The sequence below is a fragment of the Amyelois transitella genome, chromosome 22 (genome assembly GCF_032362555.1).
Source record: "Amyelois transitella isolate CPQ chromosome 22, ilAmyTran1.1, whole genome shotgun sequence".
Taxonomy (NCBI): Eukaryota; Metazoa; Arthropoda; class Insecta; order Lepidoptera; family Pyralidae; genus Amyelois; species Amyelois transitella.
In genome coordinates this window covers 3,197,419-3,225,141 of record NC_083525.1, presented here as the reverse complement: position 1 = coordinate 3,225,141, position 27,723 = coordinate 3,197,419, and the positions used below count along the sequence as shown (strand labels likewise).

The window sequence follows — 27,723 nt, the reverse complement described above, 5'->3', positions numbered from 1 at the left end:
ATCGATCTTATGTATTTCAATGTCGAAATGAAAAATATTTTTTTGCTTATATGTATAATCTCATTAGTTTTTGCCCGCTTTTTTTAACCCCTTTTTCCCACCGTATTCCGCAATCAAGCCTATGTTTTTCCTTAGGGCCTCTGTACCCAATTTAATCAAAATCAGTTTAGTCTATGCGCGCAAGCGTAACAGACAGACAAAATTACTTTCAGATTTGTAATATTTGTTGGGTTGGGTATAAGTACAATAAAGGCGCATCTGTTTACAGCTATCTCTCCCGTCATCATTGTTTATTCTTGCGTACCTATATGTAAGATTCGTGCAAAGTTTACAGTCGGCTGTCTGACTACCATCCTACTTTAGTCTTCTATAGTCCCTACTGACCCTCTTGGTAGATACCTTAGTCGCCTTTTACGACATCCATGGAAAAGATATGGAGCGATCCTAATCTAAAATGCTGGGAATCACACGACACTGAAATTATACAAATGATTGGCATTAAGTTTGAACCGCAGAAATCAAAATAATATACTTAGTATTAGTTATAATAAATATAGTTAGGACTAATTGTGACGATTTATATGGTTTGTACATAGTACAAGTAAACATACTCGTATTAGTTGTATAGTTAGTACTAGTATGTATTTTATAATTCAAAATGTTACCGCCTGTTTGCCAGTGTAGGCAAAAACCTAAAACGATTATTCGAAGTATTATCCAAAGGAATCAATGGCGGGAAGCAAATGAAAATTATACTTATAAGTGTTTGAACTATTTTATTGACTAGTAATTATATGAAAATCGGTATATTACATGTATATTTATTAAGTACTACATTTAATAATCGTGTATGTTTGTACAGAAACTACTTACAGCATGTACCTATTTGTAAAAAGGAATTTCTTTATTTATGGTACTTATCTACTTACGAACATGATTAAACAAAAAAAGAAAATTTAAAAAACGAAGAGGTTCCTCCGTAAACTTTATCGGAATTAGGCAACGGAAAAAGAAAGTACAAACATATAAAGACAAGGTTCGAAATAAGTATTTGTTCGTTTCGTCGCAAATCGTCATTTTGGTAAACATCGATTAGGAACGTCGCTTTCGTAAAACTAGGATCCATTTCAATCCGTGCCTACCGAGGCATCAGCTCTAGGCGGCCTGAGTTTCTCCAGCAGTGGTATAGCTACGCCCACCAGTTCCTCCCACTCTGCCAGTCTCCTGCAAGGCTGACACTCGCACTCCTCCCCATCTTCTACATCCCCCTCCTCGAAGCCAAGGTCCTCGCCTGAACAAGCGTTATCTTGATCAGGGTCTAGCCCTGGTTCGACGCTGTAAGCCTTTGTGAAGGTCGGACGCGCCTTCAGATCATAGTCTTCGGTGCCTAAATTGTTATTGTCGCCGATTTCGAATTTAACCTGGAATGTAGAGGGAAATTATATTAGAAATATTTATGTGAAGTGCATTTTATGGGAAAGTAGACAAGTGCCTTTATATAAAAGATAACTGTGATAATCGGTAATAATAAGCAAATAATATAAGTAAGTAGGTACGTCTTTGTTTGTAATAGTTTTATTGCACAAACATTTAAACAGTTACAAGAAATAGTGCATTGTTATAATAAAAATAAATCACTTGCAATATTTTTATTGTTTCTTTATTACTCAAACTTTTATTTAAGAGACATTTAAGACAACACATAATAAAAAGATTTTTTAACTATAAATTAAATATATAAAGAATATGTATTATTATGATAACTATCATTCTAACTTAATTGTACTAGAATCTTACTCGACTTTTAGCCACTGCTGGATCACTGGCGCGGCGGTTCCCACTACGAGATACTTCACAAGCTTCGAAAACCGATTCATCATCTAACATAACAAAGAAATAATAATTTTAATTAGTCAAGTTAATAAAAAGCAAAATATTAAAAATGATCACTTTGACCCCGACGTGATTTGAACACGCAACCTTCTGATCTGGAGTCAGACGCGCTACCGTTGCGCCACGGAGTCGTTGAGCAATGCCGGCGAAATATGCGTAGTGTTAACATTTGTGTGTTATAAATAGAATTGAAATAAATTTGAAGAGGGGCACACGGAGTAAATTGAAATGTAGACAGGAATGAAGTTTGTAGGATATTGAATATCGTGGTCAATTTCAACCATAAAAATTATTTGATAAAATGCCCAATTATTATAAAAAAAGAAATAAGTAAGTACCTAGTCAGTAATAAGTTCATTAAAAAATTAGGATAGAAATACGGACCAGCGAAATTAAAATTTATAAGTATGTAAGTACTTTGGTATTTACTAAATCCAAATTATTATGAAAACTTTTGTATGAATGTCATGAGATTTAGATCTAGATCCTTTACTAAGGTCTTCCTTTCCTTCTGGACTGGGTGAGACGGACATGTTTTAAACAAAGTAAATAGTGTTATTAAAATTTATTTAAAAAAAATGTGAATATGAATGAAATGCGAAATAAACTTTGGGGCAACTTTAACTATTCTGGGACAGGCTGGACTATAATAAAATAAGTATGCTCTTTATTGTCCACATAAAATACTACAAGATAGTGTACGTCCGTTTCATATTTTTGAAGCCTTACGAGAAATTACATATTTTCATAAACGTTGACAAGGCAATATTGCGATTCAAAGATTGCCTTTCATATCTCAGAATTAGAGGGAGAAAGACAACTTTCGGGAATAAACCCCAAATCTCAATCAATTCACCAATAAACTCTGCTAGAGCCACATGCGCCTGCTGCGCGACGGCGGGCGTGAGCGGCGCGTGCGCGTGCGCGTTCCAGAGCGCGCGCGCCAGCAGCGCGGCCGCGCCCGCGTCGCGGCTCGCGGCCGCCGCCGACAGCGCGCGCGCCGCCAGCGCGCCGCCCAGCGCGCTCTCCGCGCCGGCGCCGCACACGTTCACTAACACGCCGGCGGCTGCGCAACGGACGCTGGCGTCGTCTAGAAATGCGTTTCTTTTTTGTAGAATGTTTGGATCGACTGTGTGGATTCTCGCAAAATACTCTTAAATACTCTTAATAAATCTTTAAATTAGAATTAAATCACCACCATCATTCCAATATTTGTTTATAACAGTTGCACCGCTGCCATAATATATGTACAGATTCCTTAATTATTGGTACATATCCATTTGCCTGAATGTGCAGCCTTCCATTTAATGTTTCCCTTACTGTAAGATCATTGCAATCAGAAGTGTACAGTTAGTGTGTGGTAGAAAATAGGAATGCTGACCGTGATGCAAGAAAGGCACGAGCGAAGGCAGCACGCCGTCGAGCACGATCAGCTGCGCGGCGCGCGGCGAGCGCGACAAGTTGCCGAGCGCGCGCACCGCTTCGCATGCCGCCACGCCTTGCTCTCTCAGCCAGCGACATGTTGCTAAGGAAGTAACATGATCATTATTATAGTGGGAGAATTGCGTAATAACTAATAGTCAGTTATGTATATTGATTTGTTAATCTCAAAAATCTCTTTCCCTCTCATGTTTACTTGTTGCCAGTTGGGCTCTCTACGGCTGCGCTTCGGGATACAAACTATTGATGCTGTGTTCATGCATTTGTTTGTTATTTAGTTCTTTGACTATATACAATCTCCACTCCAGTAGTTCATTAAGCGAACGTCATATCGTCGTTAAAAATTAAGTGTAGCGATTGCGGCCGACGCTCTCCTCGCATTGCCGTGGCTCCTGTATTAGTTCTCTAATTAAGAAAAATAAAATTAATCTATGACAATATTGACCTCTACACACGGTGTCCAGTAGCTCATCGAGTGTCTCAGGCGGCTCCCGATAGAACGTTATATTGTTCAGCGTTGCGAGCGCAGCAGTCGCCAACTCCTCTCGCCGCTCCAAACTATTGCTGTGCTCTTCTTTCTCCTCTTCTAAATCTATCACCTGACAAAAGCAATTCAGTTGGTTAAAAATAGGATACTATTTTAATGTATTTCACGGTGCAAAGGGAAAAGTAGAACCTGTTCAATTGTATCTCACTTCTTGTTATTGATATTGTGTTGAAAAAGTTTTGCAGATGAGCTCAATAGGGCAGCAGTCGTCTTAGCTACTTGTCGGTAACAAACATTCTTTTAAAAATCCTTTAAGACTTGCTTAAACCAGCTGTTTATTAAAAACTCGATTTACTTTTATTTTATGGTGCAACAAGGTTTCCTTAACTTAACTACCTACCTATTCCGACTCGAGAAGAAATTCTTTGATTAAAAACGTACCACCGTATCAACAGGCTGTTTCTCAGCCAGCTCCAGGCAAGCCAGCAGAGCTCGGATCGTCCTTTCAGCGTGTGTCGCCGCTAAACTTCGGCCAGCCCGTTCAGCTAAGCATATATTGGCTACCACTCGAACTGTCTGAAAAGTGGAAAAATATTAAGATATCCGAGTTAGGTACCTGGTATGGAAATATAGTATTTTATTACTTGTACAGACGCACCTTTATTAAAACATCTTCGTTTGATCCGTCGGACCCACCTAGGTCTGTACCTGAAAATGTAACCATTAATAAATGCGGTTTATTTTATCACCACAATTTCTGCATACATACATACATACAGTCACGTCTATATCCCTTGCAGGGTAGACAGAGACAGCAGACAGAAAAGACTGATTGGCCATGTTCAGCTCTTTGACTAGAATTAAGATTCAAATAGTGACAGTCGCAGGCCTATAGCCTTAAAGAAGAAGAAGAAGAAGAATACTCAAGTTTACAAACCTATCCCTTAGTCGCCTATTACGACATCTATGGGAACGAGATGGACTGTCTTATTTGTTTTTTTTTCTTGGTGGTGGCACACCGCCACCATACATACTGCATATTATAGCAAATTAGCTTGTTTCTTACCAACTAAATGTAGATCAGGATCTGCATCAGGGTCGACCTCTCTGCTCTCCTGGTTCCGCGTCGTGTATGACTCCAGGATCGTAAGCAGCACGTCCACTCCGCCTTCTTCGTTGTAAATCTAAAAAGAAAAAAATTAAAGGCTACAAGAATTTACTTATTCTACCACTACCTACTACCGCTCTAGTAGTCTACTAAGTATATATATATATACGCACCACCGCTACGCCACAAATGCCGTCAACGCCGTGATGGTGCGATAAAGTGCACTTATCTTGATTTTGTGGCAAATAATCCCAAGATAAGGATTAAGTGATAGGTAAGCTGGGATGTAACCTGGGATTCTTCATTTAGCCTATCGCGCTAGCAACCTATCACTATTTTACGTTGACTCTGACTACTCCGCAAGTGATATAGACATGATTATGCGTGCTAACATTGAGCCCCGCTTGTGGGTCAGCGGCGGCCATGTTGCCGAGCGTGTACGCGAGCCGCACGGCCAGCGCAGCGCGCGCCGCGCACGCCGCCAGCGCGCGGAGCACGGCGCGCGCGGACCACGGGCACGCGCACAGCCACGCGCAACAGCACTCGTCCGCTGATAACACGCTGAAATCAAACATTCCGGTTATTTGTTCTGGTTTTTTAATCAGCTTATTAAGAATATGGGTTGGCTTTATAATCACTTCCTAATATTCTAAAACAATAATTCTTAATCTTCTTAAGAAGACGGCTTCTTATGTAATAAATCAGCCGTCCGATATTTTAAAATTCAAATTCGCCTCCGGTCTTCATGACAATAACATAACAAATCTAATAATACAAAAAAAAACAAATTAATTTAGTTTCTTTATAAGGTCATCGGACATCGTTGGAGCGGTTCCCCAGGTGGATCCGTTCGCATGTTTGCATTGCTCGCATCGCTCAAAAGCAAAGTCTCAAAAGAAAAGGCTGTGGGAGGAGCGTCGAGCCTTCGCCTAAAACTGTCCCGCTGTAATAGTAAATGCCCATCAGGCAAACTCTGTTCTCATCATAGTTATAAAAAAAGACAGTTCTCCAGGCATAACACCTAGCCTGGCGGAAGATCTTCCCTTTATCGCTCCCGCTACTCATATACATGTAGGTTTGCTTGCCTCAGACATCTCGCAACATTGGTGAGCACATCACGGTCCGTATGGTGCAGCAGCGCGGCGAGCAGCTCGGCGAGCGCGCCGCTGGCCACGAACGCGGCGCGCGCCTGCGAGCCCGCGCCCGCCAGGTTGCGGAGCGCGCCCGTCAGCTGGTACAGCGCGTGCGTGGACTGCTCCGATACATCGCGGGGGTTCTCTGCTTTCTGTAACAGAAATCTTAACAGGTCACCTTTGATAAAATAGTGATACATCAAATTTGTTAGAGACTGCCGTTTGGTTTCCGGCTTGGTTTAGAATAGAACCACTAGATATATATCTTTCCAATGGACGTCATAAAAGGCGATTCAGGGATAGGTGTTGTGCAGAAAATTGGAATCACATCTCGGCCATGTATCAATAACTATTTTCGAAGTTGTGCAAATTAGTTTGGATATAAACCGGTGAGAGAAAACATCGTGAGGAAACCTGCACATTCAGATAACTGAATGTGTAACCATGATCGATCCAATATGGGTTAGGTTTACCTGCAAAGGTTGTAAAGGTCAGATAGGAGTCGTTTCGAGTAAAAGCCTGACTCACCAAGATCCATAGTTAAAGGCATACTCCGGAGTGATAAGAGTATTATGGATAGAACCGGCACTAAAGCCAGGAGGACGAGACGTGTGAAGTTGAACAAACTCAAAATGGAAATCAAAATACCGCATTGTTCAGTATCTTGAGATGCAACGCGATGAGATGCAGTGCGCCCGCGCGGTGCGCCTGCGCACACAGGCGCGGCTCCAGCGCGAGGAAGCGCAGCGCGCCCGCACCGTACACGCAGCACTCGCCCTCCGACACCGGGTCTGCGCGGCCGCATCCCTCCACTAACAGTTCTGTTACAATTGAAGGTACCTATGTTACTGTGAACTAAATATGTTTGTTTTGTAAACCAAATTAAAAAATTGCAGCAAGTAAGTGTAGAATATGTGGAAAAACTACGGGAGATCATAATTGATCTTCATGCAAGCTAAGGGTATTGTAGTTCGCCTGACTCTGACCCTGAGTCCTATGCCAAAAATAAATTTTTAATGGGGTGAGAAAAACAAAGTTTTGTAAACACATTCGTACGTAGCCTAAATTAGTCCTACCTACTTTTATATTATTTTCAGAATAAATGTTGAAAATACATTGCGCTCCTTTGCATTACGCGACCATGGAAAAAGTTTAATATTTACCCAGTAAATTTGTGTTCCTGAAGAAATGGTCGTTTTTGTCATTCCTCGCAATTTTGAAGACAAGTTTGCATGCAGCAGCTAGATGCGTCCCAGTCACGCGCATCTGAAAAAAAATGTTTATAACTGAAAAAGGTAAAAATGCAGCTATCTGAATTTACTACTTACAGCGTCATTAGAAAATTATAACCCTAATTAAAAAAGAAAACTGAGTGACTCTGTGACGTTTCTGGCCTTGAGGTGTCTTTTACTCACAACCGAATTGTGCGTTTGTGTATTTGTGTTTTCTCATCACCAACTCCGAGAGATTTCCTAAAGGTGATGAAAACAAACCGAATCGACCAATGTAGAAAATCCTCACCGTTAACATAGCCCTGGCTATAGCAACAAGTACTGCCTCCTGGTCACTGTCGACGTGGGTATACAATGCCCGCATCACCAGCTCACGGAGACTTCCTGAAGGAGCTGACTGCTCCAGACGTCTCTGCAGACAATCTAGCAGGTGAACTGTGCGTTCTGAGTCTCTACTTCGTTGCGACAGGGCCTCTGCTAGTTCTAGGAAACTCATTCTGTTCGGATAGAGAAGATGAAAGTTAGTAGATTGTACAAATTTGTTTCTTCTTCATTCATCACAGCACAGGAAGAAATCACCTTTCATAGTCCCCGGATGTGTTGGGGAGCTGAACCTCCAAGTGCTTGACTGGAATCTCCCCAAGGTCATCAGTTGGGGGAACGTCGTATGTCAGCGATTTGGAGAGAGCAAACTGCCGTCTCTTACCCATTGGGTCAGGGCTGAGAGCTGAAATCGTAAAATGTACCTAAAGTTTGTTGGTTGGAAATTGTAAGAATATATACCACTGTTGAACTAATAAAAGATATGCGACATTTTCTATGTGAAAAGTTGTTGTTTTATTATAAAAAACAACTTTGCTAGATAAGGTATCTTTAAGCACAGAAATCTTCCACAATAATACATACTACTTATTACCTTTTACTAAGCTTCTTGAAAAACAAATCAACAATTCTAGCTCTACTATATTTTTAAACAGTTCATGTCATAATGAAAAACTGTTTCAATGTGACATTCTTACATTTACTGCTACAGCAGTTACCAGCTGTTACGCTGTCGCCGCTTGCGCAGGCTAATGGTCTCGAAATTGTTAACGCGTGGGAGAGATCAATAGTCTTGTTTTCTGAAATATGGAATATTCCGTCATGATCTTCTTCCCTTAACGTATTTAGAGCTTACTCTTGTCGATGAAGTTAAATGGAACATCCTCCATTCTTTATAAAGCGCGTCTTAATTTTATCAAAACGAAGCTCTAACAGTTCACAGGCACTTTTGAGCTTGAAAAAGTAGAAAAATATATAAAAATAATAAATATTAAACATCGATTCTTGTGAGATATACGTAATTTAAGGTTTCCCATTTCATCAAATTTTTTCATCTTTGCGCATTCCGCGGCTACACTCTCCATCGCAATGTTTCGGGGCAGGGGTTTGCCTTCCAATATTTATCTCTCTCCACTTTGTCCAATCTTCGGCGTAGGTACTCAGGCTTCACTATAGAGAAAATATAGGTCTTATGAATAAAATTGTTTATACTTGCCTTCTGGCGACTGTCCCGTGGTATTCCGTCTGTGCAAAGGCTTACTGCGTCCGCTCAGATGTGGTAGCTTCGGGAAACCTGACCAGCCTTCCACCGGGCGATCATGAGCTGGCCGGGCCGGTCGTAACTTTAACATAAGTTTATGTCTATACCTTTCTTTAAATAAATAATGCTTTTGTCTATCTGATTACATTTCTGACCTCATCTTCTAGTTTTATGGCTGTACAGAATTGGCATCAATAATATAGGGGTCAAAACATTTCACAGTAGGATACAGTTACTTCTACTTCTGTGACTTGTATGTTAATGAGCTGTCTTTTGCAGCCTGTTGTAGGCTTATTTTGCTGATCTGAAACGTTCATAACGCGGCGTATTCTAGTGGATATCAAGTGGACACAAAGCGAAAGAGGTGGTGGTTTTAATGAGTTTTGACTTACAAGTGGCTTCTTCTTGACATTGTTCTGCAGCTCGGTGAGCAGGACGCCGTTCAGGCTGTCCTCTTCTAATGTGGATACTTGTGCGCCGAGGATCGCTGACGTCACGTCCATGTTCGTGTCCGATAGGCTTAGGTACTTGAGGCTGTGAAAGATATAGGAACAGAATGTTTAAAATGATATGATGAAGAATATACATACCTAGGTTGGTAAGTGCCTTTCGATAAGGGAAAACATCGTGAGAAAAAAAATTGACAACTAAAAGTGCAACCATGTTCTAAGCTGGGTTACCCCGGGAGATTGCTTATTCTCTTCATTCTCTGGGCGTTAGTTTTGGTAACATTCTTACCTCTCTGGAGATGAGCCAGGGTTGCACTTTTGACCACGATCCTGGATCGGGTGTGTCAGGTTTTTAAACGACGCGACTCTCGCCTTATCTCTGCAAATATTGGATCGTGGTTGGATGTATGCTGCATCCAGTCAATTGCTTGGAAGATAGGTAACCAAAAATGGTACAAACCTGTTTTTTACATGAAAATACCTACTCAAAAGCACTAGGCGGTCGTGGGTCCTTCTTGCGCGCCCTGTCGTTGAACAGGGTACGTTGGGGTTCCCTCGGCGTGAAGGGGCGCCGCGTGCGTAATGGCCGTAGGGCGCCGCCCCCCACACTGGACGATGCGCTGCTCATTTCTGAAATATGATTTAGATGTGGCATTCCAAGAAGAAGGATTCCGGCAGGACATTTTTGCTTAAAAAGACAAAATACTTTCTTGCATTGAATTGTGATGTGTCCATTTGAAGTGCAAATGTATCGTGTGTCCATTTTTTGGTATTATTATAGCTGCTAAATTGGACATTCATACATAAAACAACGCCTCTCTCCCGGACGGTTAGGCAGACTACATCTTTCTCCTTGCCACAATCATTACATAATTCTTTTCTTTCATCCACATTCATAACTATTTCCATGCAAGCAACGGTTTCAGGTATCTACTCTAGACTTGACATTTTACTCGTACTTACTCCAAAACGTCTTCGATTTGAGCAAGGTACGTTTGTCTAGTCGTTTATCTAGACTTCTCACTCGAACGTTCCCATTCACACTCCCCTTGTATATTTGCTTAGTAAACCTGCATTGATTTCAGACTGATTGTGATTTCATAAATGATTGTCTTAGCTGTGTTTCTATTAATCGAAATTATTTGATAAAACAAATAAAAATTCATATTTTTTGCTTTCTGGAACAGGGTATAGATCAACAAAAGTTAATCTTACAAATATGTATAAACAGACCAGTTAAAATCCTCTTTTTTCCGGTTTTAAGCCTCATGAAACTAATACTCATAAGCCAATTTGTGCTTAATTACTATATGCTTATGAGTTAAATTACCCTGGGAGCGTATGGCGTGTGATTGCTGGTTTTCACCTTGGTTACCAAGCAGGTCGATTTGACCGACCCTCGGTTCAATCACCTTGAAGAAACACCCCCTAACTTAAGGAGAAAGCTGTAATGAAAGTTTTATTGCTACTGTTTACAATTACAATACGTAAATTACGGAGCATTGAACAGTAGGTACACAAATGAACGTGTATTTCGGGCAGAGTGGAAAAGAAACGTTCTACTGCATTGCATGGATATTTTGAGTTTTTTTGACAACAATTTACGTTTTTTTAAACATATTAATATAATTTATAATCATACGTATCTACAGTCTTAAAGGTCTATGTGTCTTAAATAAAATGTTAATTATTATTAGGTCTATGATAATCTGTATGTGTTTGTTTTTATTAAGTTAGGTACATAACCAATCTAGTTTAGGTACTTTGTGTGTTTGTGACAAACAAATAAAACGAAAAGATTCAAAAGTTTTATCAAAATTTTGAATTAGGTTTTAACTAAACCTAATTCAAAATAGTAGTTTATTTTATAGATAGGTATAAGTAGCACTAACTACCAGAACCACAAAAAAATCTTTGAGCGACCAAAACCAAAGTCTGACGTGGCATGGCAGAAAATAAATGTATCCAATTCGCGTGACTACAACTCATTTATACGGCATTGTGATCACGAGCGATGTAGCGCGAATTATTAACTTTTTTACCATATATAATTTTATACCACAGATTTCGTAAAAATTATGGAATTGCAGGCTGATAAAATTAAACATCTAACGAAAGCAAATGGTTATCGTGACTTACATTATCCATACCCACACACTGCACACTATTCAAGGCTATAAGTATCTTTTATAAAGAGAGAAGTTTTGCATATTTGTTTTAACGAAAAAACATGCACGACGGGGCCGGATTAAGAAAACATGAGCACATTTTATGGCTTTCAAAAGTTATATATAAACTCAAATTAAGTGCCTACTTTTGTTTTGTGGAATTTATCATCGAAGGGAAGTTGAGTTGCGGGCAGTATAGGTGATTAAACTTACTGTTTAAATTTTTTTTTATACATATACTTATTATGTTACCTACATGGAATCAGCTGATAGAACTTTTACAGATAAACTTTATTTAATTGTATCTATATAGGTATACTCGTATTGATGATGATGTTAAGTTGAAAATAAAAATATCAACCTTTTTTGTTCTATTTCTAATGTATTTCCGACAGAAACTCGGAAATAGCTACCTAACACGACAAAAGGCGTATTCATTGGAATTGCTTCATCATCTTTTATTCGAATTTAGAATCGTTCTAGTCAAATAATAAATGTGTTTGCGTAAATGTAGGTCAAGGACATTCGCTGACAAGATGGACAGATATGATGACCGTAGAGCCACCGATAGGTACAGTGAAATGTTCTGAAAATACCACTGACGAGTGTACTGTTTAACTAAAGCATAACATTTGACTATAAGGCCATAGATCAGTCGTCATCTGGAGACATTATTTCAAGAGAACAAATAAAATAATAATATATATATACAAGTGGCAAGAAGTAATTAAAAAATAGAAGAGCTTATCATAATAGATATTAAGATCAAGTAGATTTTCTATAGCGATCACAAAGGTTGATTATACCGATCGTGGATTTGGTATAAAATCTTGTTGGGTGTTTTGGTTTTAAATGTTGAGTTTTTCTTAATTTTAATATAGATGAAGCGAACGAAGTATGCAGAGCGCGTGGCAAGTAGAACGATGTCTCTGCCTAGGCGTGATTTTATGTACGCTACGTCTGGGTCCCTCGCTTCTAAGCCATATATATTTAAGGCTATGATCTTTTGATTTTTTTGTGTTATCAAATGGGAAACCTTTTATGGATGACCCCCCAGGTCTTTACCCGGGAGAGTGTGGGACTCCTGGCGCCTAGTGTACCAACCTACCCACTAAAACCCATCCGTGTGCCTTTTCTTGCCATTTTGAGGGCATCATGGTATCGCAAGCCTATTGAAATGATCAATTCTTGAATAATGTACCACCATCTGTGTCTAATACAGTGAAGCTTGGTGTTCAGGATCTAGAAAATTTCAGACTATAGAATTGGGCTTTGACTTCTGACTGAACGTTGCTGATCCCCGACCAGTGCAAAATGCTAACCAGATAGTAACTGCTCATCACTATCACCTACTCGAAATTATGTCTAGGTATCATACAATAAACAACAGAACAAGGTACTTTTGAAAACTGCTTCTTGTACTCGTTTATAATTTTGTGCCAAACATACCTATTAAGCATAAGCTATTAAGGAAGAAAAGAGAATTGAGCTACGTTTCACATTGTGACGTGAGTTACCTCCATATATGGCAGCTCTCGCTTCGCTGATGATTTCAGCCGAAGTTTTCCTACGCGGGGGCGCGTAGAAAGGTGCGCCCGCGCCGCGTCGCGCGCCTCGGTCGCTCATTCCCTGTTAAGAAAAGATTTATGTATAATTTTCAAACGGTATGTAATTCAGTACGTTTTATTGATTAACAGGTTCCTTTTGCGAATTTTTAAATTTTTTTCATCAACCTACGTTCATATTTTATTGATTAACTAGCGACCCGCCCCGGGTGCAAAATTATAAATGTTATTATAAATAAAAACCTTCCTCTTGAATACTACCTCTACCTGTTACAAAAAACCGCATCAAAATCCGTTGCGTAATTTTAAAGATTTAAGCATACAGACAAACAGACTAAAATAGCGACTTTGTTTTGTACTATGTAGTGATGAATTCGAAAACACAAACATGTTTTTATCAAAACTATCTTCTAATACCTATATGAATCTCAATTGTATCAAATAATCATCCAAGTATACTTATCACGTACTTTGCGTCTTTTCGAGACTTTTGGCTCTGTCTACCAGGTAAGACGTAAGATGTGTATGATAAAATTGATATTGATACAAAGCAATCGTGGAATATTCTGTCAGTCTATCTGAACCACACAAACAGACGGAAACAATCATATAAATTGTTGTTATGGCGGTCATTGTCTCGCATTATAAATAAAGTTCGGTAACTAGGGCGCCATGAATGTCGAACTAATGAGTTTTATGTCAACTAGGTCATTTTAAATCAGATGAGATCGATGGATTGACAATCTGTTATGTTATCCACTAAGAGATCTTACTTGTCAAGTAAAGAAAATTAAAACTTAGTTTTATAAGTACTAGTAAGATACTTGAAATATTTTCTGATTATTTATTTTTATTCTAAACTTTAAATTCAATAATGCGTACCTTAAAAGATTATTTATATTGCCGTTCACCATAAAATATTTTGTGAAAGGTTGCCTGCGTGTCACAAATTTCTTCACAAGAAAGGTTTTTTAATGATAATATATATATACGAGACTTTCTTTAACTGAAGAACTTTAACTATTCATCGTCAATAATTTTATTCAAAACTTCGTTAACTCAAAATCAGTATTTGTTTAACCTACCTTAAAACAACATTTACAAACTACCTAGCTAATGAACAAGAAAATTATTTTGTTTACAATGTTTTAGTAAACATAAACATCACAATATAGCTGAAACAAAATTCCGACTTTCGTAGAGGGCGCGTTGCTCGTAGCGAGCGGTTCGTAGGACGCGCTACGAGGAACTGCTGTCGTAGAGCCACCGTAGCGGCGTAACAAATTACTACGAAAAATCACTTCTATTTAAAAGACATAGGGTTTTGAATATTTTAGATATGAATCATATACTGACGTTAAAAATATGTGATATTTTAGTAGGTCCGTCGTAGTACGTCAGTAACGTATTTATTCCGTCCGTTATTTAATTGTAAGTGTATATTATTTTTGGGTCTATGAGAGCATATCAGAAAGAAGAACAGAAAAGTAGTAGTTATAACTAGATTTAAGTTATGTGACGTCAATAAGTGATACCTTGTATCCAATTTTGAAAATAAATCTATTCTATTTTATTCTAAAAGTTAATATAGGAAATGTATCAACTTAATTATTTTATTATTTAATTTCATAACGTCATCGTTTTTTTTTTTATTTTATCTGTTTTCAACTAACAATTAATGCTAATCCGAATCTTATGAGTAACTACTATTACGTTGAATAGTTACCGTACAAATAATGATTCTATTTTTACTAAACCCGATGAGAAACTATTGAAAAAAACTCAAAAACTTGGGCGTATTCATCACTTCCGAACCGCAAAAAATAAATTAAATAACCGTATCTGTTGCCTTGATGTTATCGCTTCATCAGTTTACGGTCGACGAGCTTTGAAGGGTAACGCCAATTTATCGCTCGCAAAAACGCGAAATTATCTTTACTAATATTGACAATAACAAAAGCAGTAATAACTTGTTAGTTATCGATTGGTTAAAAACAGGAGAAATCTAAAAATCTTGGGATTCTACTTTTAAGCGATGTGCTGTACTGTCAATATTTCAATCTGAATTATATAGCTGAACGTGACCTTTCAGTCCTTTCGAAACTTCTGGCTCTGTCCATCCTGCAAGGGATATAGACGTGATCATTTGTTTGTATGTATCATTTCTTGTCAAAAAGACACTTAAAAGGACTATTGGGCTTATTCACGATAGTAATAAGGTATCTATCTTATATTCTCTCTTTCATCTGGCCAATTCCCTGGTGCACCCTCTACCATTACCCGCAGATAATGTACCTTTATAACGGCTAAAAAATAAAAAAATAATGGTTTCCATATTTCTGAAAATCAATCATCGTTACAAAATTTACCACTTTGTAATATCAGTAACTATTCATAAATTTTGCAAGGGGCGGTATCCTGAAAATTCTCAGAAATGAGAGCTTGTCACCCCACCAGAAGCTTCTAATATCTGTATTCAATTTATATGGAAAATCTATGAAAGTAGTTGTTTTTCAGTTTATTGGTTAGAAACTATATAACCATCTTTTAACACTAGTATGGAATTATGAATATCACTATCACTACAAAGTATAAAGCAAAGTAGCTTCCCGCGTCTGTCTCTATGTCTGTATATGTATGCTGCTTAGATCTTCAAAACTCCACAACGGATTTTGATGTAGATTTTTATAATAGATACAGTGATTTTTTAAGACGCAGAGCAACCCGTCAGGGGTGGGTCGCTAGTAATAAATAATTCATTTAAAATTTGTCCTTGCTTTACTTGCGCGATTTTAATTATTAATTGTTTCCTTGTTGTTCGTTATCTATCGTGGACAAATCGATTAGTTTGAAGTCAGTGCGTTGCCTTGGCTACGACGTGCAAACATAGATGCCTAGGCCTTTTATTTAGCTAGATGGCTGGTGGATTTAGACTAGATTAAGATAAAATATTCATAATTTGAATAACATTAAAATTCATATTATTGATTTATGAGGACAGCGTGTAGGATGGATGTTTATGACTATGTGTCTTGTGTAAGTATGAATGAACTAATGACTATGAATAATTTTATTCCAAAATTTCAACGTGAACAGAGCTTAAGATAAAACTTTATAACTTTATACATCTTCTAACTACATTGCCTACTAATAAAATCAATATTAACTACTTAATACTTTTTTTTTCTATTCCAGTCCCGCCGCTGTGGAAATTTCCAGGAAAAATTGGATTATACAAGCTGTGCCCGCGACGTCGTCCGCATGAAATAGTTATTTTGAGCATCATTGAAGCCCTCAAGGATGAATAATTTTCCCCGTTTTTTTCACATATTCCATTATTTATTTGCTCCTTATAGTTGCAGCGTGAAGAATTTTTCAATTCGAACCAGTAGTTCCTGAGATTCGTGTTCAAACAAACAAACAAACTCTTCAGATTTATAATATTAGTATAAGATATGCTACCAAAAGATAACGGTTAACTTACGAATCACAGTGGAGAAATCATGCTAAATATTCAATGATTAATGAAATTGTTATCAGAAAACCATGGATGCGATTTTTAGGAATTTTAATGAATATTGTATTTAATTGTAATGTTTTGGATTTTGCTTCCACTTTGTTGTGGTTTCGCTGTCACTATGACTGCTATTAGTAAAAATCTAAGAAGTTTGAGGTTCCTAAGTCTAGTTATACATAGGTAATCTTTAAATATTATTTTATAAAGCGTTATTTAATTCCATACATATAATCACGTCTATATCCCTTGCGGGGCAGACAGAGCCAACACTCTTGAAATGAATGAAGATTCATATAGCGACAGGTTGCTAGCCCATCGCCTAAAAGAACAAACTCTTAAACCAAGATTAATTTAATCTCAATCCCAACTATGTTACCTATATGTGCGAAAGTAAGTTTGTTACCTCTTTCCGCGATATCTACTAAACCGATCTTTTTGAAATGTTGCTTTGAATTAACTTAAACGTTGTTAAAAAAATTATGCAAGTAAAAATAAATGATCTTCATGTTTTTTATTTTCCCTCGCCAAAGCCCAGACCGCTTCAGAAACTTACATGTCAAATTTAAAACCCAGCGGTTTGGGCTATATAGCCAGATAGACATTGTCTTCTTAAAAAATATTTAGTAGATGTACCTATTCTATAAGCTGACTAACTTTTACCCACAGCTTCGCTTGCGCGACCAACAAAAGAATACAGGTTTTTCGTAAATCCCACGGAAATCATCGTTTTTAATTTAGAAACGGATCAAGAAATAGTGTTCTCCACCTCCATTTGTAAAGAACCTTTTCAATGAAGCCCCAAACGATGTGTAAATGGAGAAAAAAATAACCCTAGTATAGGAGCGAAACAAACTTTTTGCCATGATTTTACTACCCATACCAAGTTACAGCTTTCTATTATATAGTCTGAGTAAAACCGCGGACAGTCAGGCAGACATGGCGAAACTACGTGGGTTCCTTGTTTATTTAAAAAGCTAGGCACTTTTGGCTTCTTAGGGTTCCGCCTTAAGAAGCCAAAAGTGCCTAGCTTTAGCGCTAAAATCTCAAAATCTGGCAACACTGGAAACATGTGATGACGTGACATGGTGACAGTCATTGACAGCTATTTTGCTGTTTGCTGTCAGCTGCCAATGCCAAACATACATACATTGCCAATGCCAAGCCAACCAAATTCATTTTCAATCAATCTCTTGGTTTGTTTTGTATTTTGATCTTGAATTTTAAAATGTATTGCATGTGGCTTAGAACGTAAAAATAGTATTTATTTGACATGCAATCTCAAGTTATTTTATTCTATGAAAAATGTAGGCTATGTCTCGACAAGCCTGGAGTGCAAAACATATTCCAGAGCGAGGGTCTGGCACAAGATATTCTGCTGTGCACCGGAGTAAATGTACGTATCTATTAAACTAAAAAAGTATAATTTGACTACACAACACCACGCACTATCAATGCTCATTTGTAATTCACAAATCCCTAGTTTCGCCATAATTAAATTTTCATATTTCCAGTCACTTAAATGTGGAATAATTAAACTCTGATTGAATGATAGGTACTTAGTCGACAGCACAAATAAATTTTATTTATTATGCTGTGATTTTGCCTCTTTTTCGCATAAAATACATTCCCTGTAGCATCTGTCGGCTGTTGCTTTAAAGCAAACAATTTTATTTACATATCAAAATACTGACTCATTTTGTGCTATTGAGATATTCACTACATTATCCCACTTATTTTCTAGTAGTAGATAGTTGTTTGTTTGTCTGACCAATCTCCATGAAATTCAGACTTATCTGTACCTAATTTAATTTTTATATTTTCAGCTCAAACAGTCTGACAACCTTCCTCAAAAAATTTGTTCCAAATGTTTAAAGATCACTCTGAATGCAAAAGAGTTAAGACTACTCGCTACAAAGAATGATACACATCTTAAATCTCTTTTTGATGCTGATGTACCTGATGATGAAATGGTAAATATTATTTTATTAATTCTTTTAGTTTCTTGGTATAAAGGCCCGAGCACAACAAACACTGGCCAGAGGCAGCACAGTGTGAAAGCAGATTTGCTCCAAGTCACGATACAATAAACTCTTAAAATTTTTCATATTAATTTGAAACGCCACATTTATACTGCTGCTTCTGATTGGGGTTTGGTGTTCCGAGTCCTAATAACTATAAAACATTTGCAGTTTTAGTTCAATAAATGATTTCTCAAACCATTACAATTCACTTACAAAGATGACAAAAATTACCAATACATACTAAAATTAACAGTAGACCATTTATTTTGCTTTTCCAGAACTTTGAAGATGAGGATTCTGATAGGCTAGTGATTGTGGAAGACATAACAGAAACTGTTCAGAAGGAAACTCAAAGAAAAAAGGTGGGAAATTAAAATGTGATTCTGATTTTTGATATTGATACTATCTTACTCTCTCATATTCATACTGTAATTGTTTGTCTGGTCTTCCTAATTCATCTACTCAAAGACATTTTGGGCTCTCACATCACATTAGTACTAAGAAAAACAATCGCTATTTTTAAACTTTTTTTATTGCTTTATGCACTTTTGACACTCCAAGCAATAATTTATGAATAAACAAAAATGGTACAATTTTTTTTGAACTTTACCAACATAGTTGATGTGGATCACGGACCTGGAGAGAGAGAGATAGTTTTTAGCATTACAAATTGGAGTTATTAATTAAGAAGGTTCATTAAAATATGTATTTGTCATTTACAGGCAACTCCACCGAAAACAAGACATCAAATTAAAGTGAGAAAAGATTTGTTTGAAACACAGACTGTGGTAAGCATAACCACTTTTACATTTTCTGATGATCACTTCTTTTTTTGATACACGATAATTAAGGTCACCTGCTCCTGTAGCATAGAAAGCGCAGCACTGTTTTTATGTTCTTCCAGCTCCCCTTATCGTTAAACCAATACTTAGACACATGTCAAACAAATTAATTTTTCTTTTTCTGTGAGAAGAAGCTATGAATAATGGACTTTAGAATGAAGGACTAAAAGAAGATAAGCAAGTCTGACGTTAATTACTACAAGAATTAAAGAGGAATATATTTACTTTCTCCTGAATTTTGTATTTATCATTAAGAAGACATGTATAATAGTTTTTTTCTTTCAGACATCATCTACCAAATTACAAGTGGACTCTGGCTCCCCCGTAAAAGCTACTCCCACACAAACCAATGTCTGTGTGAAAAAGTTTAAGAAAGAATTGAAAGACAATGATGAATTGAGATGTGAGGTAAGCCCCACCATATGTAAAATATAATATTTTTAAACAATTATTTTATATGTTTTCTTCATTTTGTCATGTCATTGTGCAATATGTACTTAAACAATTAAAAACTTAACTTTCTTCAATTTCAGGTATGTAACAAAGTATTCGACAAATGGAAAAAGCTGTATCTCCATCGGCGATTGCACAACAAGACCATTGCCTGTCCACTAGACGGTTGTGGAAAGTCGTTTGCTACAAAAGGAGACTTGGAGAAGCACCTAAGGATACATACGGGGGTCAAACCTTACCATTGTGACGTCTGTGGCCAAAGCTTTACCCAGAATAGTTCGTTGAAATCTCATCTAAAAAATGTGCATAAAGAATTGGATTCCTGACGTCAGTAAAGTGCAACGCACGAAAGTAATGGCTAGTGATCGGGACTTTGGTGGGTGAAGTTCTATTTATTTGAATTTACTTAAATAAAACCCATCTACATGCGTGCACGAGTCCACTGCGACGCGGGGTTAGTGTTGTTGAACTATCAAGAACATATCAACCTATCTCTTCGACGAGGGAAAATTTAAAAAATAACTACCCTAGTTCCGATGTGAACTCGCATCTATTATGGAGTTTTGTGCAGGGTAACTTTACATACAAAAGGGACTATACTGAACGTACCAGTCGACCAGACGTGTGAATGTTAAAGTTAATGACGGGATTACGAACTACCAGATGTTTCATTCAAATTAGTTTTTTGTATAATAGATGTTTTGTGGTTGAACGAGGAATTTGTTCTTCATCCCGAAAAAATCCAGAACAATATAGGTTTTAAACAATGTTTTCTAGTTACACTTCAATATTTGAAGCTCGAGCATTTCAGAGGCGCAATCGGGACTGATGCCAGGAGGAATAAGACTTAATTTCTCTTTTTTCGTTCTATATAATTCTCTTTTTGTATAACACATATATGTATAAAATGATGTTAAAAGTGGTGATTACAACTTGTAAGTGTACTATTTTGTGTACCTACCTTTTTGTTTGGTGTAAGTGTAAATATTTCCAATAATGGCAAATATTTTTAAGCGAAGATTGAATAGCCATTATAGTATTGTACTAAGTATTTATTTTCAAAGTTTTGTTTATACCTGTATATGGTTAGATACAGCGTATTTGATTACATTACACACCATTATGTAGCAAATTATACCAGCGCCCGTTGCTTTTTGTAGATAAACATGACTCTTATTATTTTATACAAACCAAAACCATAGAGGTCAAGTTTCTCCGCACGCGACTGTAGAGATACGAGTACGGCTGGCAACACCACAAGGCCACTATTTTTATTCAACTTACCAGGTGTATCAGTACCGTATACAATAGGAATAATCGGTTTGACAAGACGTATTTAACGAAATAAAAACATAAACTTCATAAGACCTTTTTTTATTTATCAATTATTATGTTATTTATATATTTTTACATTGATATATTCTTATGATCCCCAATCCTAGGCCTTCTGCCTCTAATAAATAAAAATATTCTGTACATTCAAATTTATATTATATAGATTGACATCAAAATTCTCAAAAAAACACCCCCGACCGTACAACCTTATTTCTCTTTTTATGTAGTGTAAGTATTTTCACTGAGACTATTAGAAAATAGTTAAAATTGTTTTCTATTTCTTTTTTCGTTCTTGGTACTGAAAATACGAAAAAAGAACTGCTGTTTCGTACATTTTTCTCGACTAAGTTTTAAACTTCTTGATTTTAGAGTTCCAATAGCAGAATATATTTCGCCGAAACAACTATGCAATTATACTAAAAAATGTTAAAAAATAATTTAATAATACAAAACGAAAAATAGGGGTATACCGGTGAGTAATACATATTGCCCCTGAGGAGTCTGGTGTAAGTATCTACTTTCATAATATCTCTAGCAGTGTACATATATTTGGTTGAAAGAAAAGTATTTCTGTATAGTTTCTAATATTTCCTCTTAATTTATCAAATGAAATTAAGAAGCATAATTTTGATAATAAGTAATTATGACACGTTTATGCATGTACAGTCAACTGCAAAGAAATATGAACCCAGACTCCATAGCTAACCTTTATAATAGGCAAGTTTAAGTTTCTCCGCAGTTGACTATACAGTGTACCACAATACATGCAAATTTAAAAGTTGTTCCCATAATAGTTATTAAAAAGACAAACAAAACACAGCCTATAATTAAATATAAATGATTTCTTCCTATTTGCTAGGTCTATATGTTACGTAAGTAAGTCAATAAGTTTCAGTTAATTTAGTACTTTCAGTTTCTATGCAGAGCAAAAGCCATAACTTTTAATAACAGTTAGAGATAACCATTGTGTGTTTATTTTTGAACATTGCACCGTTAGTAAGAAAACATAAAATTGACATTTGAACGCTTTTGTTTGAGTTAACTCTGCCTTTATTCTGTACAAAATACCAAAAGTTTTTGAAAGAATATTGTATGAATATGGAAATTATAAATTATGTGCAATGGGCCACAGACAAAATTGTACCATCTATGATAGGTAGCTGATATTTATATGTGGTCCACTGTTACCCTACCTGTTCTACTTTTGATCACTTATAAACTTGCTATTTTATATGTGCAATAATTAATTCCAAAAACAAAACTTAAGTCACATAGCTATCTGGTGAAAAGAAACAATTATGTAAGTAAATTTGTTATTATTTTTTTACAAAAAAAGAAACTTATTATACGAGTAGTTTAACAAATAAAATCATAGATTACAAATACATAAATAAATAATGCAGGTAATAACTCAATGGAATGCGTAGAGTAGTAAGAGGAAAGTGCAGACCGCCACCACGACCCCGAGGATGAGGGAATCGCGACGTTTTCGCGCGTTTATTCTGTATATTAGACTATTTAACATGGGGAACCTGGAAAAAAGAGAAAAATCGATTAATGCTAATACATGTTGTCCATTATATTTCAACATAAATAAAAGAGTATGCTGATTGTAACATAGCGACGTACAGCCCAAACTGCTGGAGCTAAAGATTTCAAATTTGGTATACAGAAAAGAAAGGTGAAGAATTTCCCGCAGGAACGGGAGTAAGGATGGTGAAAGGTCACAAAACATTATAAATTAATTAATAACATGAAAGAATACACGTAATTTAATACACTATGTGAATTATTGACACCAATAAAGTTTTATATTCATTTAAAGTACGATGAGAAAGGTCCATTTCAAAAATTCAAGATTATTTTTATATAATCATACATGTGTGTGTGTTACCTGTTTGTGATGTCATTGAACCTCGTCTGCATTCGTTTGAACGTTTGCCGCTGCGATGTGAGGTGCTCGCGAGCCTCCATCGCTATGTTTATCTGTTCGTCCACTAGGATATGTGAACTAGAAATTAAGAAAAAATACGATCAAATTGAAGGTTGCACCAACTGGATGTGTAACCATGACCAATTCAAAGCGGGTTTAGGTTTACCTGCAAAAGTTACGGACGTCAGATGGGAGTCGCTTCGAGTAAAAACCTGACACACCTAATCCAGGATCCATGGTAAAAGGCATACCCCAGCCTCCTCTGCAGAGTTTTGGGGATGCAACCGGGACTAAAGCCACGAGGACGAAGAAGAAAACAATCAAATTGAAGGTGGATAAGATTGCATTTTAACATAGCTATCAGTGTTCTCATGGTAAGGAAACTTTCCCATGACCAATATTATAAGTATTATCTCTTATATGAATAAAATTTATGTTTATTTATCTATATTCTTATTTTTGTATGTCAATGGATAAAACGTGTTTCTTTTTTCCAACTTAAAATGTTTTCTATCAATCTGTCAATAGTGCTGCCATCTACCTACAGTGATTTCTATCAACAAAGTTTCAGGCAAAATGTGGTGTCTATGAATAGAGGTGACAGCAAGCTGTGCTCTCTGTATGTACCACCTGTGCAAGTGGCTGGCCTCCTTGGCGTACTGGTCGCGGCGGCTGAGCCCGGCGGCGGGCGGCGGGCTGCTGCCGCGGAGCAGCTCCTCGCGCTCGCGACGCGCGTTCACGCGCGCAGACGTCTTCGTGAACTCTTGTTGGTAGTCCTGGAATTATCAAAAAAAATAAAAATATTTTATTGGGTAACAAAATCATTACAAATAATAGTAATATTAATTATCAATATCAATACATACACACGTATTGTTACGTCTATATCTCTTGCGGAATAGACAGAATTAACAGTTTTGAAAAGTCTGATAGGCCCCTTTCAGTTATTTGCCTTATTGATAGAATTGAGATTCAAATAGTGATAGGTTGCTAGTCAATCGCCTAAAAGAGGAATCCCAAGTGGCTGTACAGTTTTTTCAAGACTGTTGGCTTTGTCTTGCTTGCAGGGGACGACGTGACGGTGTGTATGCACCATTAATTCTCTATCAGACCGGACCAGTAGACTGCTCTCACAAAAAAATTATATTTTCTGTTGTTTTCGTTACTATATTTCTCTAAATTCATACATTTTCTTAATAAATTAATTGAAATCACAGTAGGTATTTATAGATCTAATGGAAATAAGAAGCATTCTTGTCTGCTTAATCATAACATAATACGATCTCAAGCGTTTTTTTCAAATTTTATGGATTTTCCAAAAACCAAATGAGATAATCTCAAGAAATTTAGTTTTTATTTAGGATTCTTGTTCCTCTATAGCTTAGAGTATATATGAACACATGAATATAAGATCTAAGCTCCATTACTCATGTAACCAAAAAATATTATAATAGCTTACCATTAATATTTCTCTATGCCTTTTGATTGTATGCATTGTAGCAGCCCCACTCGGAGCTAAATCTGCCATTTTATCATTTATAGAAGAAAGCTGAAAACAAAGCATTTTCTTTAAAGTACTAAGTTTATTACTATGAATAATCCCGTGATTCAGTTTTTACTGTTTTTTTTCTAGAATGAGGACAATTTTAATCTAAAGCAGTACACTTCAAAGTTAGATTAAAGTCTTTTAAAATTGAATTGCATTAGTGCCATCGCGTTACCAGAAGATGTTGCTGAGTAAAACACATACTTGCTCGACTCACTTGATCAAGTAAAACTCGTGCTAACACCAGAGAAATCTATCTCTTTATGAGGTGTGTACTAACCTTATTTAACAACTGTTGCAGTTCCATAGACATTGTGTCGAACATATCCTCGCTGTTGATGAGTGGGACACTCTCCGCACTTAGACCAGACGGGGCTGAACTCATTCCCAGTTTGCTAAATGCAACTAATTTCATGTCTATATCATTCTCAAGCATGCGAGCCTGCTTACGCAACTCTGAAAACAATATGGTAAAAAACATGTTATTTTTATATGAGATATTCAGAGAAATTTAGTTATTCCAGTCAGATCCTCAAAATCTGATACTTGATTATTCCTTGGATCCCTTCAGGGTATATATAATAATAATAAACATTATTCAGATTATCATTACAATTCCTAATACTCCATTTTCCTCCAGGGATCAGAAAAATCAATAAAATATTGTATTCTGGACAGACCCCTAAGCATATTTTTGGTACAGTCAAACAGTACAGTCAATTATTTGTACTGAATCTTAAATTTTGCCGATCTTTTCTATTGAAATGTTGCAACAAAAAGGTCTTCATTAAAAGGAATTTATCTGAAAAATAGTAGCAGGTAATACCTTACTTGCTACTATTTTTCAGATAAATTTTTTTTTACCTTACCAGGTAGTATCTAAGAAAATTGTTTTTTTGTCAACCAAATTACCAGGACTTTTAATTAAACCAGTGCTGTTGCTATTGTTTCGTATGAAATTATTCACACAAAATACTGATTATTTTTCATTAGAATCAATCTGATTTTCAGAATTTTTTAATAAATTTTAGAGTGGATCACAGGGACAAAAGTAATAATAATAATTTATCAGTGAATGAGTACTTAAGAACTGTACCTAAGTAAGTAGGGACTATGAGTTTTCAAGTGTGAGTAATTAGGCAGGTATAACTTAGGTCAATATTTTATTTTATTTTGAAATAACAAACAGTTCAAAATAAGTCTTAAATTATTAAATATAATCGAATGATTTGGTTGACCCCCCCGTGCCGGGGGGGGGGCTGCTCATACTAACCCTCCCCCACCCTCCCCAACCTCTCTGGCGGTGGCCCGTTTTAAGAGTTAAGCCATTCTAGATTCTAAGGCCTACGATCACAAAGTGTTGCTCGCCAAATCTTATCAGCAGCAAGTTATATTATTCATTACCCCTGTGGTTCATGTCAATAAATAAAGATATTGTGATCTGACTCATTTTGCTCTTTCAGCTTAGTGGTCTTATATTTTTCATAGTTACAAACAATCACTCCTCACTAAGTTACTTTATGAATAATAATTTCAATTGTATACCCGTGTGCTACGTCATATAGGAACCCCAACCGGTACATCGTAAAATGGTGTTTATTGCTTACCTTCCCAAGACGAGCCGCCAAGAGCAGACATTTTCTGCGTGATGTTAAGATAATATTTACAAAAACATTAAAAAATAAAATTAATAGACTCGATATTTATTTATCCTTAAAAATAAATATTCGCGACAGATATTTGCTTGTTGATTACACCAAAAGCTAAATGACAGTGACAGACCTGACCTGACTGACAGTAGACAGATGTTTGTTGATGACAAATGACAAAGGTGAAAGGACCATGACGAATCACTGTCTTTTTTTCGTTAAAATGACGAATCATGGGCGAATTTGTTCCTTGGAATTTGTTAACGAATGGATAGAAAACGCTCCAGACAACCAACTGTCTCGAAAAGACCGAAAGACCGCGTTCAGCTGTAGGTATAGCTTATGACAGAATTGAGTTTCAGATAGTGACAGTTTGCTAGCTCATCATCGCCTAAAATAATAATCCGAAGTTTCCTTTATTTGACCCCTACAATCTGCACGGGAGCAGAAGCCGCTGGCAGATACTGTTTTATCTTTGCTATCAGGCTAGCATGGAAACTTGGCTGAGATGAATGTGTGCCTTATACCCTAGTCGCTTTTTACGACATCCGTGGGATAGAGATGGAGTGGTCCTATTCTAAAGTGCTGAAAACAACACAGCATAATAACTAAACATGTATACATACATATAATCTCATCTATATCCCTTGCGGGGTAGACAGAGCCAACAGTCTAGAAAAGACTAAAATGGCACGTTCAGCTGTATGACTTTATGGTCGCCTACATGAGGAATCTCAAATTTTAAAGCCTTTCCCTTAGTCAATTTTAACGTCATCCATGGGAATCTTCTGGTAGGCGATGGGCTAGGAACCTGTCACAATTTGAATCTCAATTCCATAATAAGCCGAACAGCTAAACGTGGCCTTTCAGTCTTTTTAGGACTATTAGCTCTATCTACCCCGCAAGGGATATAAGACGTGATTATTTATATGCATGTATGCCACTGCAGCCTTAGTACTTCCATAATCAAAGCGCCAATGCACAAAGAACAGGTAAGCAAATGTGTGTGAACAGCTACACACCGCGATCGCCAACGTGTTTTCCCAATATATTGGCCCAATGTATACAGGGCCCATGGCTAACTTTGCTACAATAAACTGTATTTTTTTCATTCTGTTGCCGCAATTCATAATTTGCACTTGATTTGCTGTTACACTCAATAATTAATTCATATTAAGTGCATACATGTAGGTATGCAAGTGTTAATATAATAAGAGTACGGTTTTCTATCGTACTCTCTTATCTTCTTTCTTTCTTCTTTAGATACCTACCTACTTTTGTTTCAATTCATAAATACGAAAGTGCTAAATTTGCCTGCTTTTCGCAATTTGGAAATCAGGTGGTATCTGCTCATAACTCATCATTACATC

At 36.7% G+C, this 27,723-nt stretch overlaps 3 protein-coding genes and 1 non-coding gene across 4 annotated transcripts; 1 reads left to right on the top strand and 3 right to left on the bottom strand.

Annotated features, from left to right (window-relative positions):
- Positions 1-1,076: 1,076 nt before the first annotated feature.
- LOC106137069 (armadillo repeat-containing protein 2) lies at positions 1,077-14,137 on the bottom strand. The gene is made up of 19 exons (XM_060950843.1): positions 13,940-14,137; positions 13,010-13,121; positions 9,810-9,954; positions 9,268-9,409; positions 8,831-8,957; positions 7,873-8,020; positions 7,583-7,790; positions 7,225-7,327; positions 6,710-6,882; positions 6,014-6,213; positions 5,321-5,489; positions 4,887-5,004; positions 4,479-4,528; positions 4,262-4,396; positions 3,779-3,932; positions 3,275-3,418; positions 2,750-2,983; positions 1,798-1,880; positions 1,077-1,421 (listed from the first exon to the last, which is right to left on the bottom strand). The coding sequence occupies exons 2-19, from the start codon at positions 13,116-13,118 to the stop codon at positions 1,128-1,130; spliced, it is 2,736 nt and encodes a 911-aa protein (XP_060806826.1). The 5' UTR covers positions 13,119-13,121; positions 13,940-14,137; the 3' UTR covers positions 1,077-1,127.
- Positions 1,953-2,024, bottom strand: Trnaw-cca (transfer RNA tryptophan (anticodon CCA)). Its single transcript has one exon. It is a non-coding gene; the product is annotated as a tRNA-Trp (tRNA).
- A 3,578-nt stretch (positions 14,138-17,715) lies between the features above and the next one.
- On the top strand, positions 17,716-20,369 carry LOC106141426 (zinc finger protein 2-like). Its single transcript, XM_013343080.2, has 6 exons — positions 17,716-17,967; positions 18,398-18,544; positions 18,874-18,957; positions 19,318-19,383; positions 19,723-19,845; positions 19,971-20,369. Exons 1-6 carry the CDS (start codon positions 17,845-17,847, stop codon positions 20,214-20,216), a joined length of 789 nt encoding a protein of 262 aa, XP_013198534.2. The 5' UTR covers positions 17,716-17,844; the 3' UTR covers positions 20,217-20,369.
- Positions 20,370-21,248: 879 nt separating this feature from the next.
- Positions 21,249-26,466, bottom strand: LOC106137090 (Golgi SNAP receptor complex member 1). The gene is made up of 6 exons (XM_013337848.2): positions 26,312-26,466; positions 24,985-25,160; positions 24,618-24,707; positions 23,789-23,934; positions 23,120-23,236; positions 21,249-22,757 (listed from the first exon to the last, which is right to left on the bottom strand). The coding sequence occupies exons 1-6, from the start codon at positions 26,340-26,342 to the stop codon at positions 22,637-22,639; spliced, it is 681 nt and encodes a 226-aa protein (XP_013193302.2). The 5' UTR covers positions 26,343-26,466; the 3' UTR covers positions 21,249-22,636.
- Positions 26,467-27,723: the final 1,257 nt, after the last annotated feature.

Bases quoted from the DNA above. Each gene is read 5' to 3' on its own strand.
- LOC106137069 (XM_060950843.1), bottom strand. From the start codon at position 13,118: ATGAGCGACCGAGGCGCGCGACGCGGCGCGGGCGCACCTTTCTACGCG. The intron at 5,005-5,320 runs GTTAGCACGCAT...TTTTCTTTTTAG, and splicing joins ACCCACAAGCGGGGCTCAAT to ATTTACAACGAAGAAGGCGG. The intron at 1,422-1,797 runs GTAAGATTCTAG...TCTACATTCCAG, and splicing joins CAGCAGTGGCTAAAAGTCGA to GTTAAATTCGAAATCGGCGA.
- LOC106141426 (XM_013343080.2), top strand. From the start codon at position 17,845: ATGCAATCTCAAGTTATTTTATTCTATGAAAAATGTAGGCTATGTCTC. The intron at 18,545-18,873 runs GTAAATATTATT...TTGCTTTTCCAG, and splicing joins ATGTACCTGATGATGAAATG to AACTTTGAAGATGAGGATTC. The intron at 19,846-19,970 runs GTAAGCCCCACC...CTTCAATTTCAG, and splicing joins ATGATGAATTGAGATGTGAG to GTATGTAACAAAGTATTCGA.
- LOC106137090 (XM_013337848.2), bottom strand. From the start codon at position 26,342: ATGTCTGCTCTTGGCGGCTCGTCTTGGGAAG. The intron at 25,161-26,311 runs GTAAGCAATAAA...TATTGTTTTCAG, and splicing joins TGGCGGCTCGTCTTGGGAAG to AGTTGCGTAAGCAGGCTCGC. The intron at 23,935-24,617 runs GTAAGCTATTAT...TGATAATTCCAG, and splicing joins GGCATAGAGAAATATTAATG to GACTACCAACAAGAGTTCAC.